The following is a 15,883-nucleotide window of genomic DNA, read 5'->3' on the forward strand; positions in this document are numbered from 1 at the left end:
CAACAGCTAGGACCACCTTGTGCAACATAATAAACAGCACCACAGGAAAGTGCTGCTCCGTAGCTTTCATCCTTTTTAGTCACACTTTAGGATTTTATCCACAGAAACGCAGATCCACCTTGCACAGCACAATAAACAGTATCACAGGAAAGTACTACTCAGCTTTCATTTAAATCAGTGGTCACATTTTAGGATTTCTTCCACAGACTCAACAACTGTACGAGAACCACCTTGTACAACATCATAAACAGCACCACAGGAAAGTACGTACTGCTCATTAGCTTTCATTTTAATGATCACACTCGAGAATTTCACTCACAGACTCAACAGCTAGAACCACCTTGGGCAACACGATAATCAGCACCACAGGAAAGTACTGCTCAGTAGCTTTTATTTGAATGGTCACACTTAAGGATTTCATCCACAGACTCGACAGCTAGAACCACCTTGTGCAACATCATAAACAGCACCACAGGAAAGTACTGCTCAGTAGCTTTTAAATAAATGGTTACACTTTGGGATTTTATCCAGAGACTCAAAAGGTAGGACTACCTTGTACAGCATAACAAACAGCACAACAGAAAACTTTTATCCAATTGTTTGCGCTTTGGTATTTAATCCACAGACATAAAAGCTAGAACCACCTTGTACAACATAATCATTTGACATCACCACAGGAAAGTAGCGCCCAATATCTTTTATTTGAATGGTCACACTTTAGGATTTCATCCTAACATAGAACCACCTATTACAGCATAATAGGCAGTACCACAAGAAAAGTACAGCTCAATGGCTTTCACCTGAATGGTCACACTTAATGATTCCATCCACAGGCATCTCGAAAGTTAGGGTCGCCTTGTATCGGAAATTATTGCTCGATAGCTTTCATTTGAATTGGCACACTGGAATTTCATACACGTTTATACTATCTTGTACAGAAATATAAACAGTACCTGTTTTGGATTGTATGCGCAGACTCAAGACCTACCGGACCTGCCTTGTACAGCATAATTTAAACAGCAACACACTGGAAAGTGCACTCAGCTTTCATATGAGTGGTTACACGTTAGGATTTTATCCACAGACTCGAAAATTGGAACCACCTTGTATTGCACAATCAACAATACAACAGGAAAGGACTGCTGAACATCTTATGGATGGCCACACTTTGAAATTTAAAGCACAGAAACACGTCGTGCAGGATAAGTACCGGAAAATGAAAATACTACTCAGACGCTTCCATTAGAATAGTCACAATTTTAGATTTAATCCACAGACTAAAAAGTACGAACCATCTTATACTACAAGATAAACAGCAAGACAGGAAAGTGTTGTTCAGTAGTTATCATTTGAATGGTCACACGTGAGAATTTCATCCACAGACTCAGAAGCTGGAACCATCTTGTACAGCGCGTTGAGGAGTATGAAATAGAACCACCGTTTACAGCATAATAAATAGCACCACAGAGAATACTCAGTAGATTCAATCCACAAAGGGGTCACACCCTTCTTACAAGAGTTAGGAGTTCCTGATTCTAGAGAAAGGGTTGACGCGTTCTGTCAAAAATTCCTCGTTCCTCAGTTCGTCTTAATCATCTTGTGTTTACGGACTAAAGTTTTTTTTATGCAATCAGACCTTCTTATAAGATTTTATATATTAAATTATGTTTATATATGGTCGCTCTAATGCCTTTCACTTCCCCAATGATCTAATTTTTCACAAATTGGGCGAAAATGCGATTATATTATGAGAGTAAAACGACAAGAAAACTATGTATTTAGCAGTCGGAATACAAGAAACATGGCAGAGAAAAAAACAACAACACAAAACTGGAGCTAAAAATGGCAGAAAACAACAGAAGGATTATGGAAAAAAATTAGTTAGAAACAAAACAAAAATAGCACGACAAAAAAATTGACGAGAAAAAGTGAAAATAATAAGATGAAAGATCGTACAAAAATAAAGACACAACAAAACTGACAGGAAGACAGAGAAATACAATGGAAAAACATGGATGCAAAACTACAACAAGGGAAACAGGAACAAAATTATGATAGAGAAAACGTTTGTGGGGAATCATTAGTTATGGCACAAAAAAAAATTAAAAACGAATGGGACACTTAGCTAGGGTGAAAAAAGGAACAGAACAAAACAGAAAATTAAGAGAAAAACGAAACACAAATAAAGCCAAACAAACAAAAGCAACCTAAAGTAGCCAAAATTGAAAAAGGAAGAAATGTCTAACGAGAAAACGAGAAAAACAATGATAAAAAAACTGAGAAACAAAATCATCTTTATTATAAATGTTAGAGAAAAACAAACACGACAAAAAATAAAAAAAAGGAAAACATTTCAGGAAAACAAAGGAACGTTTTTAGGAGATAAAAAACAAATTATGACAGGAAAACCAAAGCAAAACTATAGAAAAGCGTAGGCAAACCTCTTTACGTATAAAAAAGGAAGGAAAACCGGTGAAGAAAAAAGACAAAAGCGTGGAAAGAAACTAAAGCAAAATCTGGCAAACAGCATAGAGAAAGAAAGAAAAAGTTAGGAAAACCTGATTCAGAAAAGGACAGCAAATTAAACTATCGGAAGAAAAGCAATTTTATAAATTCAAACACTTTTTAAAAGCAAAGGGACAATTACAAAGGAAAGATGAAGAACTAATTTAGCAAAAAAAGATCAAACCTGCACAGAATAAAGGACAAAACTGTTGAAATGAACCGAAAAAATATCGGTATAAATAACTGCTTACAGAACATAGTAAATTAGCTCAGTCATAACTACAGGGAAACTAACAAAATAAGTATATTCACGCGAGGACAAACTGTAGAAAAACAAAAGCAAAACTTTGACTGAGAAACAGGAATAAAACAAACGAACGTAAACATGCTGACACAAACGACAGATAATAATACAGGATAACTAAAGTGGCACTTAAGATAAGACAAAGGCGTATTAAGTAATTTGTTAGAACAGAAACGACTTTCCGGCATCTTCCTCGATTAATGCAGAACAGTATACAGTCTTTCAAGGCGTTTTTATACAACAAGTTGTGATGCCTAACGGACATCGCGTTTGGACGAAATGTTTGTCATTGGGGGTGAAAGGCATTAGGGTTTGTAAGTACAGGGCCCGGTTAGTTGAACCACAGTTTACCAGCCTCTGTTTGTGTGATGAACCGTGCTTTTAAATGGCTGCATCGGTTATAAAATTAGCGTCTCACTTTTTTTAAAAAAATATTATTAATAATAGACTTTCCTAAGTTATTAACCGACTCTACCATTTAAATGCACAGTTGACCACACAAAGACGATGGTAATCCTGTGCTTGAAAGACGGTTAACGCTGGTCCAGGTTAGACCTTTTACTCTGTACAATCCGCCATTATTTTGAAACTGAAGTGAAAACTGCGTGAAGTTCAAAACAATAATAAATAGGCAAAATCCGTCGACAAAAATCCTTTGTAAAAGTGACTATAAAAATAAGCGAAAAAGCGGAACGACGTTTCGGTGTCATCTTGGCACCATTATCAAGTAAAGAATCCAACAGAGAAGATGACAAGATGACACCGAAACGTCGTTCCGTTTTTTCGCTTATTTTTATAGTCACTTTTACAAAGGATTTTTGTCGACGGATTTTGCCTATTTATTATTGTTTTTAATTTCACGCAGTTTTCACTTCAGTTTCAAAATAATGACGGATTGTACAGAGTAAAAGGTCAACCTGGACCAGCGTTAACCGTCTTTCAAGCTTTCAATCTTATTAGAATTTTTTAGTTGACAATTAAAAGTTTTAAAATCCAGGCAGAAAATTCTGCTTCTAAATTCTGAGTGATTGAGATAAGCTAAGAAGGTGTTAACGCGGTTTATATTTTCATGCATTTGTCGGTAGTGGCAAACATTTACAAAGAAAAGTACAAAGGTTATTATTCACCGTTTGAGGTCTGCTAAATTCTCAGCAGAGTAATGTTCTACCTGGTATCTGAAGTTTTAAAGAAATAATCTTCCATCAAATTTTGATTTTTTTTATGGAAAAATTTCATTTTGTGTCAAAAATATCGGATTGTACAGCAAGGAGGTCGAATGAAATACGAACAAATTAGTAAGGTTTACATTTATTTGTAAGCAAAGTCCAAAACTGTTAGACAAAATTTGAATTTAATGCTGGCGTTTAACCTGGACAAGCTTCATTTTAGTTTAAGTAAAACCGGGCCCTGAAACATGTTGTTTTGCTCCAGAAAGTGCATTTTTCTTGGTATAAAATTATTTCAGTTTTCAATTGAGAAACGTTTGTATTCTATGTGAAAGAAAGAGCTTCTTGCTCCAAGGTATTAAAGTCAAATTCTAAGTATTTGGAATTTGTTGGTACTTATTTCAGTCGAGAAAATTTAATAAGTCTTTGCTTTTGAAATGGCTTAAAGACAAAATAAAAGGAAAACGCGCTTTTAAAGGGTGCTTGAAAACTAGTAATTTGTATGCTATTTTTTTTTAATATTTTGTCTATGATTGATTGCCTTTACAAAGAAAAAAAGTGCTGTGCTTTTGATGTGGGTATTCTAGTACTTAGTCAAAAAAATTCTAAGTCTTTTGGCGGGAAAAATCTGTGCAGGTTTAAGCCGGATTTTGCCCTTCAAAAGTCAAGATATTTTTTTGATTTTGTGCTAGACGGCCGCCTTAAAAGTGCAGGAATTTTTTTCTTCTGGGCAACCTCTCCTAGGCAAAAAAAATTAAAAGAGATAGCCTACAAAATGGCTAGTTACCAGGCCCCTTTTAAAAGCCCGGGTTTTTTTTTCATTTATTGTAAATGAACACAAGACAAATAAAGAAGAACAATAAAATAATTAAGTTTTAAATTCTTTATTGACTAATTGATGTAAATTACAAGTTATTGTTAACTAGTTAAGTAGTGATAATAAAAGTAAATATTAAACTATTTTTGTTGACAACATTGTGAAACGAATTACTGAAGTCAACAACGAAAAATTAAAACTAAGTTTGTTTGGAAAATGAAAGCTTCAAGGAAAACATTAACTGCAGCTCAGCGCTAAGTTTTTTTTGGAGAATGAAAACTTCAGCAATAGATAAACGATCTTTAAAATACAATACTGACCGAGGTCCTGAAGTTTTTTCAAACTAAGATTTCCTTTGAAACATTCGGTAAATTTGTTTGGCAAATCGAAGCAGTCGATCAGTTGTTTTCAAGAGTACTGAGAAATATGGTGTGAATTGCGTTTGTGTGGAAATCAAATGTAAACATTTTTAGTTTTAAATTGAAAAGACTGATATAACAATTTTCCAGGGAGTTTTTTGGTAAAATGTTTAGCCAAATCAAATGTGTACAAAGACTTTGATTTCCAGACAAACGCTACATTCGAGCCATGAAAATGACTGACTAGAAAAAGATCTACGAATTGACGAAACCGAAGAAAATGATAAGTGCACGATACAAGCTAACATTTTCCTACTGACAATATTTTGATACGCCTTCAAAACTATACTTTTCGTTGAAGTGCTTAAACTGTTAAGAAAGTTTAGATTCGAAAAAATTCTAGGATTTCAAGGAACTGAATTTCAATCATGTCCTAGAATAATATTTTCCACTTAAAATGATAAAGTTCTGTGTTTTGAGTAAAATTTTGCACCTTCGACTTAGAGAGGATTCCAGTTAGAGAAATGAATTTTCACCAAAATTAAAGACGTTTTCAAGAAACAAGGAATTCTCTAGCTGCTGTACAAGTGGGAGATTTTGTATCGCGCACTTATGAGTGATCGCGAATACCTATCGTTCGAGTACTGAATCGACACTGTAAAAAAGAAGTTCCAATCTAAAAGTAATGGCACTTTTTGAACCGTAACGTAAACAAGTCAAACGTGTCTTCATCCAATTTATATGCAATCAAAACTTGTTACCAGCCAGGTAAATTAAAATCTAAAATACCATGCGGTGTTTTAAGTGGAAATTTAGTTAAAAACAGATTCAGTTTGTTTTTTGAATTTTGTTATTAAAACTTTAACGTCCATTTCGCAGCTTGAGGGTTTTGTCCTTCGTTTCAAAATGGAACTTCATGTTTAGCACCGATCGAGCTGAATCCTAAAATTAAATTTTCTACCTCAAACGCGTCCAGAAAATTCCGATGTTCATTCTCGCTTGTGTTCAGTTGTAACCTTGAGTTCTTCCCATGCTTACTAGCGCTTTCTTCTTGCTCCTTGCCTTGTGTTTAATCCAACTTGAGGTTAACAACTGAAAAACAAGAAAACCGACATTAATTATTCACAAGTTGCAACATAAACAGCCTTCTTACATTTCGTTTGATATCAGTTGAGAAATTTAACGGTAAATCAAGACAATGTTCGATTTATCGTTCGGTTTAAAATTTTCGCTTAATGTTTGGGAACGCACCTTTCCACAGATTAAGTCTATTTTATATTAAACTCCATGCTTGTTTCTTTATTCAAATGTTTCAGAAAGACAACAACCGTCATGAACAAAAGCGTATGACATCTTGAATTATTTGTTTTGCACACGGTGAAAGTCATCAGCTACAACAATTTTACAAAAAAAAAAAAATAATAAATAAATATTGGCAATCAGTCTTTTTTCAGAGAAATTGTCATAAACCCAATCAATTTTTGCTCCATCAAAAAGGTAAACGAAACAGCGATTCTTGAGCTCTACGAAAATAAGTCGCAAAACAACCTTCGCAAATTCTCGATAATTTTTTGTCACTGCATGTTGTTGTCTTTAAAATTGCTTGTTATTATGCACAATTTGCACGCATCTGACACTGCACGGACTAATTTTAAAATAATACATGACTGATCAAAGATAACAGATTCATTGAAAACAATAGGACCCAAAACCTATTTTTAGCGAATTTTCACCCTTATTTTTCATGCAAAGCCTTGATGGTCTTATGGTTAAGCACACGCCTTGAATTAGAGAACGACGGCCTTACATCTGCCGTCGTTTAATTTAAGTTGCTTCCAGGGGCTTGGAGTTCAAGCCCCGCTGCAGCCGACCAATTTTGTATTTATTTTCTCAAATCATAAATCGTTTTATTTTTCTAAAAATAATTGTCTTGTTTGTTTCGTTTTTGTTTCGTTTTTTGAATGATTTTTTTTTTGTGCTTTTTGAGCATATTTATAAAAAAAAAAGCTGCAATCCTGGTGAAGGTACTTTTACGTTAAAAAACTAACATTAAATTTTAGGGCATTTGTAAGAGACCAATCGCGCAGTAAAATTTATCCATTTTTCTCGTTAGAGAGATAATTCGGCTCTGCTGAAACTTATGTTTCATTTTCTTCTTTGCCTAGGATAAATTCAAGACACATAAAACAGGCACTAGATAAATAAAACCAGTTGCGCGCACTGAATTAGCGTGAAGATTTTTGGACGAATTTCAACTTCGAAATCGTAAGATGGCGAGTCTTCTTCATGCTACGAACATCAATAAAACTGAACGGACCGGTTACAACAGGTGCTATGAATTTGAATGCACATCTAAGTTTAACGATACTGCTAATGATCTTCTCAACCAAAAACTGTTCGCGACTACAACTGGAAAAAAATCAACCAAACCAATTAAGAAGTCTAGAATATTTGTTAATTATAAAAAAATTGTCCACATCAGTTCATTGCACTATTTTGCTGTGTGATTGCACTACAGTGACCTATATGTGACCTATGTTCATCTCTGTGGGCGAACCAGGGGCCCGTTTCTCGAAAGTCCCGGTAACTTACCGGGCCCGATAAGTATATTTTGATATGTTTTTTCGCCGATTATACAGTGATTACAGACATGGTACTTGGCCAATGTTATCATAGAATTATAAGATTTTAAAATTTAGTATTGTAAGCTAACAAGAATTGACTTCTGCTAAAAAACGTTTATCACCAAAATCAGTTATCGGGCCTGGTAAGTTACTGGGACTTTCCAGAAACAGACCCCAGGATTGCTAAAAATTGTTTACAAACTTCTGCCTGTTAAAATTCGATTATTCCCGAAAACCTCACAAAATATGTTATTTTTTTTTTTGTTCTAAGAAACATTATCTTGTTGCCAATTATTTTTGCTTTGGGCACACCTTTCAATGACAAAAAAGCCTAAAAAAGCTAGCCAATTGACAGTAAGTTGAAATATGCTTTTTGGTCGTTAATTAAGATTAATATGTCTCAATATGACAGTACTATCTCGGTCTTTGTCAAAAGCTTGCCAAATTAATTAGACAGAATATTCTGACAGTGATTTTAAAAATTTTCTACCGTCACTGAAATATTTAGAGGTCATTACATTAGCATTTAAAACGCATTATTTGTCAAGAAAAATTCACCAAAAATGCCTGACGCGAGATAATCATGCTCCTTTTGTCTTCTATTTACCCTATTTGCCGAAGTGGTGGAGGGGGAAGGGGGGAGTGGGTTTAAAAATTGCCCAAGCTGAATTAAAATATTCATAACTTTTTAACCGACTACCAAACGCTTTGACTTTTTCCAAACTTTATCTGGCAATAATTTGATAATATAACTGATTGGTCAAGTCAATTGATTTTCCAAGATTTTGACAGCCTGTTTTCTATAATTTGAACTTTTTGACCTCTTATGAGAAATTTTAAGTTTATTCTCGTCACCTTTACTTTGTTACACCATTGGTTCGTCTTTTATTGATTTTGGTAAATTTTGAACCAATTTGCTTTTCTGTTCTGGAGATATCAAGAGATCCAAGATGGCGCCTATGCAGAACAAATGATTTGATTCTCATGGGATTTGACGTCATCGATCCACTTTGTGGACCTCCGAAAGGAAAACAAATATTTTTTTTAAATAATTAAGTTGATGAGGTAATTTGTGCATTTTAAAGAAGAAAACAGTTTGGGCCGTATTATAGACCCCCATTCTTAAAGGTCTTGAAAAGTTAACAAGCAGGAACACCTGCTCCCTTCCCTCTCCTCCCCCACTGACTCAGGCTGAAAAGCATTAAAACCATGCTTGAAACAGACGAACTTTCAACCCTACCCTAATTAGAAATGAAGCTGTTTGCATTATCATCAAATAAGAGAAAATCTTCCAAACAGTTTCCTCTGATTACATAACACACTTATTCGTAAAAACGAAGATTTTCCAGTGTTCATGTGCTGGATCGATCAGAATCTCTTTGTAAATTACAAAGTATAGCGCTTTACACCGACAACCTGCACCTTCCAACAAAATAATTAAAAATACTATTGAATGGGAAAATTAAATGGTTTGTATGTAAATCATCTTTTTTTCCCCTTTGTTTGTAACCTATTTTTTCCAAGTTTCAAAAATAAGAAAAATTAAAAAATTAAATTTGCTTCATATCAAATCAACGCCATTTATTTCTTTGTTGTTGTTGTTTTGGTTGCTATGGCAACCGATTTTACTAATTAAGTCTAAGGTTAAGACTATGATCACGTGTCTATGCTCCGAATTGTAATGTGATGAAAACTAGACCCTTGTTCTCACAAATGATGATTTACAATTTGACGTACAAAGTCACGGCTAAAACTATTGAATTGCTCTAAGCCTAATGAAGGTGGAAAACAAAACAATGGTTCAAAAACTACATTTGCACGTGTTGATTTTTGCTTTTTTTTTTTAATGTTTCGTTTTTTAAGTCCATTACGAATCAAACTCTTGAAAAGACTTTTACTTCAATCCAAAACATTGTGTCATACAAGACTACAAAATGCCCAGGAACCAGTATGAGAACAGCACCTATTGTCCGGGGTGAACCAGATTGCCTTGCATTCCTCAGTGTCTTAATCCAAAAAAAAAATGTGATAAATTCCCCAATAAAATTAAGCGACGTTTCGGAGTCATCATGACACCACTTTTTAAATCCAGGTTGTTTTTTGCGCTAATTCTGATAGAAAATAAATGACATGAAACACGAAACGGTGGCTCTTTCAATAAGTGCACTGAGCGATCAGTTACAACAGAAACAGATTCAGAGAATCGGAAAGTTAAAACTTGCTTTAGTTTAGGCCAAAATATTCGGATAACGACCAGTTTGGATGAAGACTACGGCGTTTTTGCTTTGGCGATAAAAGGCGCTTTCATCATCATCATCATCATCATCATCATCATCATCATCATCATCATCACCATCATCATAATTATTAGAAACTGGCCCAAATTCTAAACCAAAAATATAAATTGAGCAGCTACAGATGATCAATTTCAAATTTATGCGGTTGTAAGCCGAGGTTCGGAAAAGATTCAGTGCCCGACAATTTTCAAAAATTAGCAGCCGACATCAGTCAGACTTTAATACTCCTTTTCCCTGGTGATTCGTCTGTTTCATTAATCGATTCAAATTACAATCCATTCAAGTAGAATTGGAATCAATCGGTTGAACAAAATCAAATTCAGTGAAATCCACCATTTCAAAAACTGACTTATTTTAGTTTATTTTACTTCTTACCTTGTTTGTGGTGTGTCCTCTTTATCCAATGATTCCCCCTTGTTCCCTTTGATTTAGTCTTTTGTTTAACTTCCTGAAAATACAAATCATCAAATAAAGATCAAATGAAACATCAACGTGTGCTTTCTTGTTACAACTTCAAAATGCCAAAATTTCCAGTTTAACCGCTGATGTTTAATTTGGTAAAGGACGTCTTCAAAAATGACCTTAGATCCTAACAAGCTTCCTTCCTTTTCTTGTCAATGTTAAAGAGGAAATTGCATAACCACATAAACTAGAGTTTATGATTGAAAGTGTTTTTTGAGGAGTGATGTACATTTATTTATCAACTCTGAACTGACTTTAGAATAGAAGCAAGGCGTCTATTTGATTTCCCAGCCGTTAATCTCAACCGTCACTCGGTCACCAACACCTCGCCCCTAGTCCACGCGCTTCACTGCCAAGTACCAGTATGCTCCTCCTCCACACCCCTACCCCCCTCCCACATACCAACTTTTCACTGAGTGACCGATTTCAAATCGAGGTTCCCGGTCAAACAAGAAAATTCTCAGCACATCCGCAAGTATTCGTTAAAGACTCTCAGATTATAAAGGTCCTACCTTTCTTGATTTTTCCACATGTTTAATGATTCCCTCTTCTTCTCTCAGTTTGATAAAGTAGACATGTTTCCTTGAAAATAAAATGATCGATTTTTAGTACAATGCAAGTAACAATCAGGATCCTAATAGAGAAGCGGAGAGGGGGGAGGGAGTGGGGAGGGTTGTGTAAGTCTTTGGAACAACGTAGTCCCAAAGGTTTTGATATGGAGCCCGGACAGCTGATCAAGCCTGAAGCCCGGACTGAAAGATGCTAATTCTGGGGAGATGTAGCCCTAGATTAAAGGCATCGAGCCCTTGAGCTTTGAAGCTTTGATTTTTCTGTCTTGGAAATCTAAATCTCTGCGTTGTTTCGGCCCCGAACCCTGAAGCCCCACACCCTTTTGGGACTCTGAAATTTAACTAAGACGTTTCTCCGAAAAAGCGGTCAACAAAGTAAAATAAATATGCTTAGTTTGATCACATAAGAATCAAAACTGTACAAATCGCAAATCATCATTTCTTGTCAACACAGAATTTGCAATTTGAGAAATGTCCTATTAAAGGGGAATTGGTGAGGTGGGGGAGGGGTGAGAGGGAAGGGGCGAACAGTAGAATTTTATGAGATAATGATAATGAAAAAAAATCCTCTGGACTTTAAATCTAATCTTCTATGCACTATAGGTTCCCCTTACACCGCCCTTTTTCTTCACCTTCATAAACATTTTCAGATATTCAAAGTGTCATTAATACCTTACAAAACTTTAATTTAAGGCATCCACTATAATTGTCAATGATATCAATGTGCATTTTGTATAGCCTGGCCAGGGAGGAGGATCGGGGCTATACTTTAGAATTTTATGAAGTAAAAGAAACAAGAAGTCCTCCTGGCCTTTCTAACCACACTTCTATAGGTTGCCCTTAACCCACCCTCTTACAGAATGAATAAAGACTTGGTTGCCAGAACTATACTACAGAGTAATTACCAGTTATCAAAGTTCCTCAAACAGAAAGTAAACAGTTTTTTAAAATATCAACAAAGTTTAGACCCAAAAAGTTAAAACAAATCTTTATGACGTGCACCGCCCACTTCAAAGTAAATTATTGAACAGTTTCAAAGTTCTTACCTTGGCTGCAATGTTTCTTTCTTTAATCGAGCAATACCAGCTTGTTCTCTTGGATTCTTTTCTCTTCTTTCCTCTTTCAAATCTCTTCTGATTATCGCTCCTAAAAATTCAAATAATCAACTTGATTATTCTGCGGCAAATGCTATATCTATGTCTTGAGTGATCTCAATAAAAGAAGGCCCAACTATAGAAGTCCTATTTCAGTCGCAGCCTCCAGAGAAAAACATTAAAAATACTATTAAATTAACCCAATAACCACAAAATCAACGAGGAGAAACTGTTACTTTGAGAGATCAACGGCGAAAAATCGAAACAAATGCGGGTTAAATAATTCGACTTTCATGTGAACTGTATTCGCCAAAACATAAATAAGCCTCCTTTTGAGGTCAGATATTTTCATAAACCTGCTCCTCCTCTTTTATTAAGCCCACTCCTCCTATTATTTACCATTTTAGGAGACACAAAATCAATGCTTCAAAACTGTAGGGTCGGGTTGTTCGAAAGCCGATTAACGCTAATCCACGATTAGAAGTTAATCGAGGTTTTCATCTCGCTCGTTAAAAATGGTTTTAAAGGCTAATTTTGAGCTAAAGGTAAAGAAAAGTCAAAGTAAAAACTGAGGGCCAAAAATCTTTTGGAAGAATCTTTATTGTCTGGTAAGTAAATAAACTAGAATCAAAGTTCTCGTTAATCCAGGATTAGCTTAAACGGGCTTTGAACAACTGGGCCCTGTCCGAATACTTGATCCTCAATAATGTGCAGACTTATTATTGTCCCAACTAAAGGTAAAAATGACATCTGTGATACACAACCCGTTAGTGCTATGTCTCAGTTAGTTGAGTGGTTGCAGTTTGGAAAAGCTAATTTATATTTTGTTCAAAACTCATCATTTTAATTAAGACCTCCACTCACTTTCGTCAAGCTCCCCTCTCTAATAAGCCCCCCCCCCTCCCCCGTCCCTTCCCTGGCCTGTCCGAGTAGCATAAGGGGCATCACGGTAAATTATTCCTCAATTAGGCATAAAAAGTTAAATGAAGGCTTCAACTAACTTTTTATAGAACTCAGTTTAGCAGTAAAGATACTTTAGGAACTCATCCAGTAATGATAGAAAATGTTAATTTACGAATTGTTTAAGACGGTGGTCAAGGTAGGGTGGAAATGTTATTTACCAGGAAGTGCAAAGGTTATTGATCTCAAATTTTAAATTCTGATCATCTTCAAATCAGGACTTCTTCAGCCTTCACTAAGATCCCCTCCAGTCATTAAGAAGAGCAGAGTGTCCTTAAACCAGTACGAAAGTTATCACTCTTACCCATCACAACAGACGTAAACAGCGCAATGAACCAATCAGAATTCGAAGCAAATACCCCTAGCTGGCGCCAAGCGCGGGAAAACGGGAACCCAATACACGATTGGTATTGTTTTTTTTTTTTTTTTTTACCCATCCATATAACTTCAATACTATTAACACTATGCAATTAGAGAGCAGCAAATTCGCTAACGGTGTCACGTCAGCATCAGATCAAATTCAGTGGCTTTTTCCAGGGTATTAAAGAAGTTCCAGTCAGTTTAAATTTATTGCATGCTGGCACTTTCTATTCTCTCCCTTCCCCAACCTCGCGTCCCAATCACATGCTACCATTTGTTATTCTCTATAAGCAGTTTTTGATTAAATCATAGCTCCGATCCAACATCAGCCACTGCGAAGCCAGAAAAGTATTCTGTACTTTAATATGCTACAATCTTTGTAAAAGAAACTGACTGTATCATTTGAAAAGTTCTCACCTTTGCCGTTTCGTCTTTATTCAGTGATTCCAGACTGCCTTCTTCGTGATTCCATCGTCACATTTCCACTTTGCCGTACTTTAAATCTACTTGACCAAGCTTTTCTGAAAAGCAGATTTTTAGAATCAGTATCCAATTTCAACAAAATTGCAACAAAGCAAGATCGATTGCAATTGTCAAAACAATAATAAAATTCTAAGAAACCACACAACACTTTTTAAATTTAAAAACATATTTCGACAGAAACTTCTGTCATCTTCAGTTTAAATTACAAAGCACAGAGTTGAATAAAGAGTGTAAAACAAAATGCTAATTAAGTATAAGCACAAAGGAAACTTGACAATGTGCTTTGTAATTTAAACTGAAGATGGGACAGATTGGAGTTTCTGTCGAAATTTGTTTTTAAATTTAAAAAGTGTTGTGTGGTTTCTTAGAATATCGACATATCTGCTACTATCCAGACCTTTCAATAATAAAATTATAGCTATATGCATTTTCAACCGCTTCTACAAAATGTTATCGCTGAAAATACAATGCGAGTTCCTATTTCTCTTTCCTATTGTTAACAAACAGCATTTAAAAATGACTCTTCCATGTATGTAAATGATTTGCAAATTTTGCGCGCGTCAATGGCTTCAAAAATTAGCATTCTTAACCTACAATTTTGACTAAGCAGAACAGTTTCAACATTCTTTCAAAATGCTGAAATAACAAGGATACATAAAAGTCGTATTATATTTTAACAAAGTAGTGTATTTTACGAAGCAGAAGTGAGGCCAAAATATCTGTTTTATAGACAAGTTTCCAAGTTAGCTGCTCTGAGCGAATAACAAGCACGTGCTTTTAAAAGTTAGCGAGAAAGGACAAACTTAAGCCTGCAATATTTCCAAAAGCGGGGCTTACCTTCTACGCTTATGCGAACTTCTTTCCTTCAATAACGCCTTCCAGTTTTACCATTTTCCGCTTGTAATTTCAAGAAGACAGTTCATCCGATGTTTCGAAGAGATGCTTCAGAAATCCGCGAGATGCTTGCAAAATTAGGCATGAATATGAATTAGTAACTGAAGCCAATCGCTGCCAATTACGCAAAATATTTCACGCGCTGTTGTTTGCACGTGCAAAGAGAAAGATACTGCACGTGCCAGGTAGGTTTCCAAGCTAAATGAGCTTCGAATTGTTTCTGAGCGAAAAGGTTGTGTTATTTCCGAATTAAAAACAAGGAATAAATATCTAGTTTTTAGCCGGAAAGGTAAAGAAAACGATTGAATGCTATCAAAAGCGTGACTTTGGAAAAAATTGGTTCGTCGAGACAACTACTAAAAATAAGCTCCCAAACCTTAATTTGGCTGACTACATCGCCAAAAAGGCAATCATCTCCCTGGTCCACTGATCTCCTAGATTGCCATCTCCTAATGTCATCTTCTTATACAAGTGGGTGCTGTGTGCTCTATTCGCAGTTTTAAATTGCGCTCAATGAGGTTTTAAGCTCTGTCCCCACAAATTCGTATAAATTTGAAAGCCCATCTTGTTTTCTCCGGACGGATTAGTCTGGTCGATGTATTATTATTATTATATAAGATCTGTTTCCGGTGGTAAAAAAAAAATGCTGTTTAAGTGTCGGGCTAGAAGGCCAAACTGGAGAAAAAAAGATGCGTTTTCAAATTTCTGCGAATTAGTGTGGACAAAGCCCCTGAGTTGTGCAAAGGATTTGAACCTACTAAGAACATTGTGTCGTCCACTTGACATTCACTTCAACTTGCTGAACTTGGCCAGAGACAATCAAAGTAAAGAACCTCAAACAGCTTCTTGTAACAGACAAAGTTGTGTTAAGCCTCAGAGCTGACTAATGCCAATTATTAAAAAAAGAACATGATCATTGTACAATGTAATTCCAACCATTTGATTGGCTTAGCGGCCATCGTATAAGAGCCATTATACCATGCCCGGGA

General features: G+C 35.5%; 1 protein-coding gene across 1 annotated transcript; it reads right to left on the minus strand.

The window, feature by feature from the left end:
- Positions 1-5,444: 5,444 nt before the first annotated feature.
- LOC146456272 (uncharacterized) lies at positions 5,445-15,353 on the minus strand. Its single transcript, XM_085093425.1, has 6 exons — positions 15,289-15,353; positions 13,935-13,948; positions 12,150-12,249; positions 11,047-11,116; positions 10,448-10,520; positions 5,445-6,243 (listed from the first exon to the last, which is right to left on the minus strand). The coding sequence occupies exons 1-6, from the start codon at positions 15,351-15,353 to the stop codon at positions 6,221-6,223; spliced, it is 345 nt and encodes a 114-aa protein (XP_084949551.1). The 3' UTR covers positions 5,445-6,220.
- Between the last annotated feature and the right edge of the window lie 530 nt (positions 15,354-15,883).

The sequence above is a fragment of the Pavona decussata genome, unplaced genomic scaffold (assembly GCF_977016875.1).
Source record: "Pavona decussata unplaced genomic scaffold, jaPavDecu1.1 SCAFFOLD_260, whole genome shotgun sequence".
NCBI classification, from domain to species: domain Eukaryota; kingdom Metazoa; phylum Cnidaria; class Anthozoa; order Scleractinia; family Agariciidae; genus Pavona; species Pavona decussata.